Here is a 12,809-nt window from a genome sequence, read left to right on the forward strand (position 1 = left end):
CATGTTGCGTAACCATCCTTGTAATACCTATAATTTATTTCTATTAATACAAAGATACGCAGAAAGATTGGATATCGTAGGCGACACGGACACACAGCTGTAGAACCGAATTAATGAGGATCCATTATGATCATACCTAGCTAGATCCTACTAATACACGGAATAAACCTGGAGATTTTGGACATAAGTCTAAATGTGCATTTCGGTCCACATCCCGAGTAAAAAAATCTTGGCTCTGCTGCTACAAAATACATAACACATTTTAGTCGGTTCACGATTATCTTTGATAATATGAAATGTCTTTACCTTACTCTACTATTCCAAAAACATGGAAAACGAGCTGCAAATTTGAAAAGCTCCCAAAAATAGCCTTCAAACACCCAATTTTAGTCTCCCTAATCTGCTACGGATATATGGAGTCCACACCCTCAAAGTCCTCCCTATTTCCACTCGCCACCCTCACCGCCCCCTCAAAAAAGGAAAACACCAAACCCGCTCGTGAGCGCCACCACCACCATTTGGAGGAGGAGGAGAAGAGACAGCGCCCTAATCCGGTTCATTCTCTCCGCGATCGCGCCTTCCCCGCGTCGCCGCCTCCTCCCGGGCGTTTTGGCCGTGGTCGGGTCGCCGGTTTCGGTGCTGACCCGGGGCTTCTATGGCGTCGCCGGAGCGGGAGGCGGTGGCGGCCGCGGCCGTCGTGGAGGACGTGCTGAGGATGCACGGGGAAGGATTTTCAGGAGGAGTAGGCGGTGGGGGTGAAGTGGTGGTGATGGGGCGGAACATTGACATGGCCTGGCGCAAGGCTGAGGTGGCCGGTGAGTTGTTACTGATTTTAATTCTGGCATGTGTTGAGCAGGGGCTTGAAATTTTAGTGTCGTGAAATATTATTATGGTGGAATGATGATATTCAGAAGGGTGGTATATCTCATTGATGGGTGGAGTTTGTTTGCGTTTTCATGTGTTTTCTATTACTATAACCTTTTAGTCCATTTGTGTAATGTTGTTTGGATTGGAGCTTAGGTTGTGCTAAAACAGTGCCATGGTCTAAAATCATTGCATTGGTATCATCTCATCATATTTGCACAGAACAAGGTTTCCTTCTAATTTCTCCCCCTGCTGCCTCCCGGTAACAAAATGAATTTGGTGTGATGAACATAAAAAAAATTGTAATTTTCCATTATGCATTGATCAGTAATTTTTTCCTGCAATCTCACCGATGACACTTGAAAATATCTATCCAGTTGAATTTACATTCATAATCTAGTACCTTTTGTGAGCAGTTGCAATATCGTTGAGCAAACTAAGTGTTCTAGTACTTCCTCTGTTCCTAAATTTAAGACATTTTGGCGGTTCAATTTGAGCTGCCAAAACATCTTATATTTAGGGATGGAGGGAGTATGTCTGAATTTAAGCATTATCTCGGGAAGTACTATGTATCTGAACATCTAGAACTATCTGAACTTTTCCTTGTTTCGTGTTGATATATACAGCAGTAAGAAGGAATGAAGCAGCCAGTTGGTTGCGAAGGACAGTAGGGGTAGTCTGCGCGAGGGACCTTGCAGAAGACCCATCGGAGGAGGAGTTCCGGGTTGGCCTGAGGAGTGGCATCGTTCTTTGCAATGCAGTCAATAAGATTCAGCCTGGAACCGTACCCAAGGTTGCATTTGTCTCATTCAAATTTGTAAAATTTCTGCATCGGTTTGGTAACTTTGTATCACTGAATGCTGGCTGCGATTGTTCTAGGTTGTGGAGGTCCACTCGGTTTCTACTGTCCCTGCAGATGGTTCAGCTCTCTGTGCATACCAGTACTTTGAAAATGTGAGGAATTTTCTCACAGGCCTACAAGATTTAGGTCTCCCAACGTTTGAGGTTTCTGACCTGGAAAAGGTGATACAACCATTTTCAGTTAAATAAGATTCTTACTGCTAGTCCACTTCTGAGCACAGTTCAAAGGAATGTTTCTTCAGCTTGTGCAGAAATCATGCATTGTGTTACGTTCGCCACAGACTGGAACTGAACGAATTTGTCTTGAACTTCAATTATAGGGTGGACAAGGTGTCCGAGTTGTAGATTGTGTTCTCGCTCTGAAGTCATTTGCTGAAACAAAGCACCTGGGCAAACAGTCTTTATTTAAACATGGTGGCATTGTAAAGCCTTCAATGTCTGCGAAATGCTGTGTTCGTAAGAATGAACCTTTTATGAAGGCCATGACGAGGAGTCACTCAGCTGAGCTTCTCCGGGATGGTGTATCACTGGAGCAAACATTAGGTCTTGATTGTTCGCTAGAACCCACAGAAACTGTAAGTACCTATTCATTCAAAGAAAGAACAATTAGTATGTATTTGAGGCTCTTACTACAAACTAAATGATTTTCTTTAATGATATCCGTATTTGTGGTTGTAGATTACTTCAGACTCCATCAGAATGCTTGTTCAAACAACTCTCTCGGATAAAAAACCAGAAGAAGTTCCATTGGTGAGCCTACTGCATAGCTTACTCTTTACGCAACGAGTTCATGAATATTAATTTTTATAGAAGGGGCTCTGCTAATTTGCAGCTTGTTGAATCACTCCTGACCAAAGTTATTCAAGAATTTGAGCGTCGTATGGCAAACCAGAATGATCTGGTATGCTCATATTTTTCAGCTTGTTTTGATGACCTTTTTTGTTTTGGCTACACTAACCACTTGTGCAGCTGAGCTAATAGAGAACCCTTAATAGGTGAAATACAATCCCAATGACAGCAGCTCATTATCTAGAACAGAGTCAACAGACACACCACTGGAAACGGAGGCAACTTCCACCTGCGATCATGGGAAGGTATCTATTCTGCCAACTACAGCATATCATTACCTGGACATATCTAACATACCATTGAAATGAAAATTCCCTTTCCCATGGTTTAAAATGGGTAAATAACCAAGTATTTTTCATCGCATTACTAAAATTTTAAAGATGGACGAAGAAGACATGGACAAAGAAGAAAATAATTCTGTCACTAATCATGTGAAGATGGAAGAAGACAAAAATTCTGTCACAAATAATGTGGAGATAGAAGAAGACCAAAATTCTGTTAGTACGACGGGGGAGGTCAGTGCTTCTGTGCCAGAGAGCTGTGATGACGTGGAAAAACGTATACAGGCGAAGGCAGAAATACATTTTGAGCTACAGCAGAAACATATCCAGGTATTTCTAGTGCTCAAGTTTTTTTTAGTTATGCTACTTTGCATTTCCGCTAACTTCTGTTGATATTTTCTGTAGGATTTGAAAAGAAACATTTCTACTGTTAAGTCTGGTATAGAGCAGTTCAAATCGCAGTACTCTGAAGACCTTGCTAAGCTTGGTAATCTGAATCCGAAGTTTAGGGTTCTTATAATATTGTATAAATATTTCTTCTAAAGGTGTTCCATATTTTTCTTGTTGTGATAGGAAATCATTTGCACATTATTTCTCATGCGGCTTCTGGGTATCATAAAGTTCAAGAGGAAAACCGCAAGCTGTACAACCAAATACAAGATCTTAGAGGTACCACTGTTGGAGTCTTACCAAATGAAGTCTTCATGATTTCAGACTCATCCTTCATGGTGCAACCCTACATGCTAATACTTTATTTTGTCATTTGTCACCAGGGAATATAAGAGTGTACTGTCGAGTGAGACCTTTCCACCCTGGAAAGGAAAGTGCCTCGAGCAGTGTTGCTGGTATAGAAGATAGAACTATCACTGTCATGACTGCAGCGAAACATGCAAAAGATGCGCGGAAATCTTTTACTTTCAATAGGGTCTTTGGACCCTTAGCCACACAAGGTTGTACCTACATGTTGCTCCAGTGTGTTATCTATTTTATGTAGCATAGTGTCTTTGACAATCAAATGACATGCATTGTTTTGATTAGTGCAGCGGAGGTCTTTGCAGACATGCAGCCTTTAATCCGTTCTGTTCTTGATGGCTACAACGTGTGTATATTTGCTTATGGACAAACTGGGTCAGGGAAGACCTTTACAATGGTACACAATTTTCCCCTCTTTGTCAGAACTTTTGTCTGATTGAGAAATAAAACATTGTTTTGTGATGTTGCAGAGTGGTCCAAAAATATTGACAGAAGAAGGGCTCGGTGTCAACTATAGGGCTTTAAATGATCTGTTCCATATTCAAGCACAGAGGAAGGATACATTTTCTTATGAAATTTCTGTGCAGATGCTTGAGATCTACAATGAACAAGTGAGAGATCTGCTTCATAGCGGTCCAAACAAGAAATATCCTTTGCAGATGAATTAGACACTTATCATTTCAGACTGTTAGTAGTCATCGTTATTTTAATACACACATGAACACCCCTTGTTTTTACTATATATTTGATCTCCTTAACATCAACCAACATTAGAAATTCGCAATAGCTCGCAGAAAGGTATTGCAGTTCCAGATGCAAACATAGTCCCGGTCACATCGACCTCCGATGTGGTTGATTTGATGAATCTTGGTCAAAAGAACCGTGCAGTTTGCTCAACAGCCATGAATGACAGAAGTAGCCGCTCTCATAGGTAAATGCTTGATTTGGCAATGCTGCCTTTCATGCCAAACAAAAATATAACCTGGTGCTTTTAGCTGATGGTTGAGGAATGGAATTTGCAGTTGTCTAACAGTCCATGTTCAAGGGCGAGATGTTGCATCAGGCACAGTCCTAAGAGGCTGCATGCATCTTGTGGATTTAGCTGGCAGCGAAAGAGTTGATAAATCTGAGGTTGTAGGAGACAGACTGAAGGAGGCACAACACATAAACAAGTCACTGGCAGCACTAGGAGACGTCATCGCGTCCCTCGCCCAAAAAAATGCCCATGTTCCTTACCGAAATAGCAAACTTACTCAGTTACTGCAGGACTCTCTTGGTATCTCTAAAACTCGACATCCTTGATTTGCACCTTCTTGGAAATGAAAATATGTGTATAAATATTTTATTTCTTGCCTGGTTAGGAGGACAAGCAAAAACATTGATGTTTATTCACATAGCCCCTGAGCCGGACGCCATTGGGGAATCAATAAGCACTTTGAAGTTTGCGGAGAGAGTTGCCACTGTTGAGCTTGGAGCAGCCAAGACAAACAAGGAAGGAGGAGAAGTCAAAGAGCTCAAAGAACAGGTTAATTTAGTTAACAGCCTCTTCTTTGTTACTGTCGTAATGACTTACTCAATGTGACTCATTTCCAGCTTCTGCTCATGTTTCTCTTGCTGCAGATTGCTTGCCTCAAGGCAGCTTTGGCTAGCAAAGATGGAGAAAATGAGAACATACGCAGTTCGCATTCGAGCCCAGACATATTAAGAGACATTAAAATCGGGCATACATCCCCTGCATCCGGGTACCCAATGGAAGAAGTTGGATGTGTGGAGGTATTCATTTGTCAACCTGAAATTTACAATCAAAATTTGAATGCAAAACTGCAAAATGATTCTAAATAGCTGCATTTTCCATCAGACCCATACTAGGACTTTTTTTTTCTTTGGCTGAAAGTTTGGTGTCTTTTTTAGTAATTTAGTATATCTAGTGTATACATATATATCTTGTAGAATGTATCATATGAGGGTATACATATCCTATTTTACATAAATATAAGTTATACGAGAAACTTTCCTGCATTTCCTGAACAACTTTGAATACAACGTAAGCATCAATGGAGCTATCATACAGTTTAAATAATCTAATTTTTTGGTATTTGAATTTTTGTAGACCCAAAGCAATTGTACTCCAAGGCAGACCAAGCCAAGCTTTGAATTATCAGATGTTCATGTAGAGAGTGATCCATCTTTGTGGATCGATGCTTGCAATGGCGACAATACCCACTTGAGGAGCAGCAACTCCTTGCCAGAGTTGGGACCTGATGCTACACATGACTTTGCCTTGTATCAACGAAGCAGTCCTGAACAACAATGTAGTTGGGCTGGGTCTGTCGCGACGGAGGATTCAGATGACTGTGAGGTTGCAACTACTTGCTCATCGGAACAAGATTCGGTGAGGCCAGCCAGCGCCCCAAAAGCTTCCGCTTTCGCCAATGGGTCCGGCTCAGCTGCAAAGAAGGCCCAAATCAAGAGTGTAAAAAGTACAGACATCAGGTAGGTTCAATCGCTTACTGCTGACTTTCTCTTCCATTTAGCAGGTTTTGTGCATTTCTGTTCTGATTCAAAATGGTTTTGAATCTCTTCAGAGGGACGAATCCTGCAAAAAAGATATCTCCATCACTGAAAAAAGCGAATGGAGCTGCTCATGTTCCAATCAAGAATGGTAAACAACCAGCCCTAGGCGGGGTTGATGGAAGGAAGACTCCAAATGGTAAAGTGAGCACCAAGAAGTAAGCAACCCATGTGGAGCTGGATTTTGTTGCGATCCATCCTGACCAGGGCCAGAGATAGCTAGATAAATATGTTGAGCACCCTGAAGGGTACTGGGCAGCCAAATATTCTGGCCCTCCTGAAAGGGTTACTGAATTTTGAATGATGTGCATTGGTTAGTCATTTATTCATTCATTCAAGCCATTATAGTGCAAATAGAGAAGGATCCAAGAAGAAACCATGGGGTCGAGGGAAATGATCAGCAATGAGGACTTGCTTTGGATATGTATACCTATGAAAGCTGAGTAATTTTCTATGTACATTGTAGTCATGGGCCTCGGAAACACCTTGTGACTAGTTGCAGCTATCATTCTTCAATCATGAGCAATGTTTCGAGTTGTTTGAGTTCCACATCAGTGGACAGTTTAGCCGTTTATTTTCAGTGTGTGTTTGCTTTTCATCTGCACTTGGTGAGAAGGGAGTTACTTCTTGTCATTTTGCTTTTCATCTGCACTTTATTTTGATATTTATCTGAACAGTGAATATTGGAAAGAAGCCATGCCAGTCTAGATGCTTGGTGTACATGAGTTCAGAGATATTAATCAAGGCATAGAATGAAGAATAAGACTTGTAATGAGCAGTTTCAATCAAGAATATCACTATACCATGCAACTTTTTTGTGTGTGTGTGTGAGAGAGACAGATACATATGTTGTGACTTGTGAACTTGATCAACAATGTCATTTTGTCCAGGGAAGAGTCCGTTGGCACCCGCGTGCGCCAAGTAGCGGTTTGGACTTTGGAGTGGATCAGTGGATGTCCCGTCTTTGCACCTAGACGTGTCACGTGAGCGCGCCACTTTTTTTTTTTCCGAGGATAGGCCGTGCCACACTTGGAGCTTCGGGCCCAACCGACTAGGCCCAGTAGTGACGGGCGTGCCCAAGTATATCAAAATCGTACACGGCACAAACTCGCACCAGGTCGGCGGATCACTCGATCCGTTCCTCGTTTCACGTGGACCATAAAAACCTTTACATTCATATATTCTTTTAAAATTGGATCGGACAAACCCTAAACGAAGCAGCGAGCCATCGACTAGTTCCGGCCGGAAGCGAGGCCGTGAGCTCGGGAGTTGCAGAGTTGCTGGTGGTCGGCAAGGCATTTGCAACTACGAATTTAAGATGCGAATGTTGACGAGCGGCCGGATGAGGCCAGCACCCCGGCGAGCACCGTCGATACTGCCGCCCCCGGGCCCGACCCTCATCGTATCTCTCCTAATCAAGAACCCTATGTCCGCTGCCGCGCAGGGGGGAGCAACACTTGACAGCGTTGCCGTCGATCACCGTAATGAAACCGCCGCGGAACCCACGAAAGGAGCAAGGACTTCGGGGTGCCGCCGCCGCCGCATCGCCCCCGCCGTGGCCCTCAACCTCCCGGAGGATATCGTGGTGTGGGAGATCTTTGTTCGCCTTCCGGTCAAGGATATACTCCGCTTCCGCGGTGCCTGCCGCTCCTGGCGTGGCCTCACCTCCACCTCCGATTTCCTACTCGCTCACCACCGGCGCCAGCCGTCCCTTCCCCTCCTCACAGCCAGTACCGAGAGCGGCTTGCCAATCATGCAGCGTTGCCGCCCTATCTTCCGGTTCAGCAACTACAACAGTTTTAAGATCCACGCCTCTTGCGATGGCCTCCTCCTGCTCTCCCACACTCATGGCCCCTTCAGCATCTGTAACCCTGCCACGCGGCAGTGCGCTCCGTTTCCAGCCCTTGCTGGCACCGGAGACATCAGCATTGTGGCGATGTACATGCACCACCCATCCGGCGAGTATCGCGTCCTGTACTGGAAGGGGGGATACATGGACTACCGCGATATTACCTATTATGTCCTTGCCGTGCAACGGGGCAGCTCGCCGAGATTGTGCATCAGAGTTCCTAATTCAGACTCTCCTGGTATCAAGAAAGATGTGCTGGCATTGCAAGAAACGAGACCTTCTGCTCATGCCCCACCCATCGCGTTCCAAAATTGTCTTCACTGGGACCCTGGCTACCTTCACAATGCTGCCAGGCTAGTTGTTTTTGACACGGTGGTTGAATCATTCAGATTCATGCATCGCCCCGTCGGTGCTACTGGATTGTGCAATCATTTGTGCGACATGGAAGGCTCGATGGGCTTCAGTTGCTTTGATGATGGGAGGACATCCGCCAAAATCTGGTTGCTGGAGGACTACGAGAGGGAGGTCTGGTCATTCAAGTACCATGTTAAATTACCAGTAGAGAGCTTGTGTACCCTTACATATACACGACATTTGGTTTTATCTCACAATGGAGATGTGCTGGTCTACAACAACTCCAATGGTTACATGTTCCACTGTGACAACACCGGCAAGAAGATAGAAGAATTCCAATGCGATCCATGGAGCTTGAACATTATTGAACATCGGTTAAGGGAAAGCCTTGTCAAGCCCGACTTTTTCCCTAGGCAAGGCAGTGCTTGTGCTAGACGACCAAGTCTTTTCCATATGCTCTAAGGTACCACAACAAATTGGTTATTCCGAAAGATCTATGTATTTCCCATATTTAGTGAATTTGCTTTAATCTAGTGATTAGATAGAGCCATTTCTCTCCTCCCAGACAAGACATGTTCCACACAATCTGGAATTTACCATTAACTTGCATTTTATAGTTGTTGCTGTCGAGAAGTATTGGCTCATAACAGATGTGTCAATTTTGGTGCTACAGTGTCAACATTACATATGAGCATTAGGTAACATTTTGACAAAAAAATATATAGCCCCATGGATAGACTCCTAAAAATTATACAACACCTCCATGAATGAAAAGAATCCTATGGCATTTCTTAAAATACAAAGTCGCCAAGTTGCTTAAAATGTGATCCATCAAAGTTACATTAGATTTCAAGCGTCATGTACAGAGAAAGGATTTATCACTGTACACTTCACATGATAAAAAAATATCTGCACACGATGGGAATTTCAGATCTTGTTTGTTATTTTTTTCGAGTCTAAAGCGTAGGACACTATGCATTTGAAGCCTCGTGCATTTCAGTCATGTCATTACTGTTTCAATGCATGTTAATGGTTGATGTGGTTATTCACCGAATATAATTATTTCCATTGGAGTGTATGTCAGTTTAAGCTTGCAGGCATAAATCCAAACTTCTCATGGATCACATTTTAATTTTCAGAGCATATTATTATTATTATTATTTGCTGATTGTAAGCGTTGTCTGCTGCTTTCAGGCAATGGCAGATAAATATCTTTCTTGATAAAGAGTACTGGGCTACTGTGAGGATTAACTATTAAGTGCTGCTAGTGAAAGGATTTGAAATAATTTTGCTCTCAGTATAGACACAATTAAAGTCCTAAATCTCATCTGTGCTTCTAGGGTTCCTTTTCTTTTGGTTTAATATACTATTAATACTTATTGCATATTTTTCTAGTTTGTTTGGACAAGTTCTCAACACATGTATTTTATACTAAAAACCAGCGGATCATTGTATTTCAATTTGTGCATCAGTTATCAGGGGCAAGTCATCATGGGCAGCATTCTCGGGCTTTACAATTAAAAAAAATCTAGGTACCATAGAGAACAAGCTTATCTAGATCTCTGATGACACCAACTCAGATGTTCGGAGGTCTTTTTCATGGCCTATTGTTCCAGCAGAGATGTGTTGGAAATATAAGTAATTTACTGTAAAATTTAATCCACGAAAACAGTAGATAAAACATGACTATTATAACATGGATCAAACTAGTCATATGAACTTTTAGGCAATAGGAAAATATGAATTTGAGGAGAGCATATCTACTCCAAATGCTAGAACAAGGAGTTGAACCATGATCTGAAAAATGAACCTAAACATAGGAGATATGAGTACATAGAAGCAGAAGCAGCAGCGTGACCGTTGTGGTGATGTCCCCCATGTCGTCGAAGAGGTCGTCGACGTCCAGGAAGAAGTCGTCGTTGGGGAAGACGTCGTCGACGTCCGTGATGAAGTATAAATAAATCACTTAGAATACATTAAGATAAAAATCAACCTGACTTGCAGAATATGAGAGTATTGCATCTTCATGGAGTGGTATAAAAGGTAGGGATACTCTCCTCTCAGTTAATCAATAGCTTGTCTCCCAATTCTAATTCACGGGATCTCCGATTAGATAGAGTGGGTTGCCACCGCGAGCAACTCATAGTGTGGGTCTCATACCCATCTCATTCAATGCATTATCTATCACATTACGTGATAGACCCTTTGTGAAGGGGTCTGCCAAATTTTTAGATGTTTGGATATAATCCAACGCAATAACTCCGAAGTTTCTCATTTTTCTAACAAATTTTAGTCTCCTCTTCACATGCCTTGATGACTTCATATTGTCCTTAGAACTATTCACTTTGATGATCACAGTTTGATTATCACAGTTCATCAGGATGGCGGGTATAGGTTTTTCAACCATAGGTAAGTCCATCAAGAGTTGTCTCAGCCACTCTGCTTCAACAGTGGCAGTGTCTAATGCTATGATTTTTTCTTCCATAGTTGACCTCGTTAAGATGGTCTGCTTGCAAAACTTCCAAGAAACGGCGCCACCATCTAGTGTAAATACATACCCACTTGTGGCCTTTATCTCATCAGCGTCAGATATCCAATTTGAATAACTATAAACCTCAAGTGCCCTTTGATACGCGTATAGCACGCGTCCGTTGGGAACCCCAAGAGGAAGGTGTGATGCATACAACAACAAGTTTTTCCTTAGTAAGAAACCAAGGTTATCGAACCAGTAGGAGCCAAGAAGCACGTGAAGGTTGATGGTGGCGGAGTGTAGTGCGGCGCAACACCAGGGATTCCGAAGCCAACGTGGAACCTGCACAACACAATCAAAGTACTTTGCCCCAACGTAACAGTGAGGTTGTCAATCTCACCGGCTTGCTGTAACAAAGGATTAGATGTATAGTGTGGAAGATGATGTTTGCAAAGAACTGTAAGAACGAGTATTGCAGTAGATTGTATTCGATGTAAAAGAATGGACCGGGGTCCACAGTTCACTAGTGGTGTCTCTCCAATAAGAAATAGCATGTTGGGTGAACAAATTACAGTTGGGCAATTGACAAATAAAGAGGGCATAACAATGCACATACATATCATGATGAGTAGTGTGAAATTCAATTGGGCATTACGACAAAGTACATAGACCGCTATCCAACATGCATCTATGCCTAAAAAGTCCACCTTCGGGTTAGCATCCGCACCCCTTCCAGTATTAAGTTGCAAACAACAGACAATTGCATTAAGTATGGTGCGTAATGTAATCAACACAAATATCCTTAGATAAAGCATTGATATTTTATCCCTAGTGGCAACAGCACATCCACAACCTTAAGGGTTGCTGTCACTCCCCCAGATTTAATGGAGACATGAACCCACTATCGAACATAAATACCCCCTCTTGGAGTTACAAGTATCTGATACGTCCATTTTGCATCACTATTTTATATCATAATTTGCTGTTATTCATTGATATATTTAATATTTGGAGATGATACTTATGTTATTTCATCTATTTTGCATGTTTCATGATTATTGGAGGATCGCGCACCGGAGTCAGGATTCTGCTGGAAAAAGCGTCGTCAGAAGGCAATATTTCGGAAGATCAACAATTGACAGAAATTATACGGAAAATCCTATTTTTCCAGAAGACGAAGGGAGCCAGAAGGGGGAGCCGAGGAGGGCCGCCATGGGCCCACCTCATAGGCCAGCGCGGGCCAAGGCCTGGCCGCGCCGCCCTGTGAGGAGGGGGCCCACAGCCCCCTCTGGCCTCCTCTCCTTCGCGTACTTCTTCGTCCCGAAAACCTAAGCTCCAGAGGATAGTCGCGAAGAGTCACAGCCGCCTCTGCGGGGCGGAAAACACCAGAGAGAAAAGAGCTCTCCGGCAGGCTAAAATCTGCCAGGGAAATTCCCTCCCAGAGGGGGAAATCGACGCCATCGTCACCGACATCGAGCTGGACATCATCTCCATCACCATCACCATCAGCTTCATCATCATCACCGCCGTCTCCACCGCTGCACATCGTCACCGCTGTAACAATTTGGGTTAGATCTTGATTGTTTGATAGGGGAAACTCTCCCGGTATTGATTTCTACTTCTTATTGATGCTATTGAGTGAAACCATTGAACCAAGGTTTATGTTCAGATTGTTATTCATCATCATATCACCTCTGATCATGTTCCATATGATGTCTCGTGAGTAGTTCGTTTAGTTCTTGAGGACATGGGTGAAGTCTAAATGTTAGTAGTGAATTATGGTTGAGTAATATTCAATGTTATGATATTTAAGTTGTGGTGTTATTCTTCTAGTGGTGTCATGTGAACGTCGACTACATGATACTTCACCTTTATGGGCCTAGGGGAATACATCTTGTATTCGTTTGCCAATTGCGGGGTTGCCGGAGTGACAGAAACCTAAGCCCCCGTTGGTACA

At 43.0% G+C, this 12,809-nt stretch overlaps 2 protein-coding genes across 2 annotated transcripts; both read left to right on the top strand.

The window, feature by feature from the left end:
* Positions 1-492: 492 nt before the first annotated feature.
* LOC127294479 (kinesin-like protein KIN-14P) lies at positions 493-6,715 on the top strand. The gene is made up of 19 exons (XM_051324309.2): positions 493-815; positions 1,491-1,657; positions 1,744-1,887; positions 2,046-2,300; positions 2,404-2,475; positions 2,558-2,626; positions 2,721-2,819; positions 2,955-3,185; positions 3,261-3,342; positions 3,429-3,524; positions 3,629-3,805; positions 3,899-4,005; positions 4,079-4,254; positions 4,378-4,539; positions 4,631-4,884; positions 4,970-5,133; positions 5,229-5,381; positions 5,719-6,101; positions 6,194-6,715. The coding sequence occupies exons 1-19, from the start codon at positions 656-658 to the stop codon at positions 6,339-6,341; spliced, it is 3,099 nt and encodes a 1,032-aa protein (XP_051180269.1). The 5' UTR covers positions 493-655; the 3' UTR covers positions 6,342-6,715.
* An 806-nt stretch (positions 6,716-7,521) lies between these two features.
* Positions 7,522-8,844, top strand: LOC139839215 (F-box protein At5g49610-like). The gene has a single exon (XM_071829266.1). It carries the CDS (start codon positions 7,522-7,524, stop codon positions 8,842-8,844), a length of 1,323 nt encoding a protein of 440 aa, XP_071685367.1.
* The last annotated feature ends 3,965 nt before the right edge of the window (positions 8,845-12,809 follow it).

This window comes from Lolium perenne, chromosome 4 (assembly GCF_019359855.2).
Source record: "Lolium perenne isolate Kyuss_39 chromosome 4, Kyuss_2.0, whole genome shotgun sequence".
NCBI lineage: Eukaryota > Viridiplantae > Streptophyta > Magnoliopsida > Poales > Poaceae > Lolium > Lolium perenne.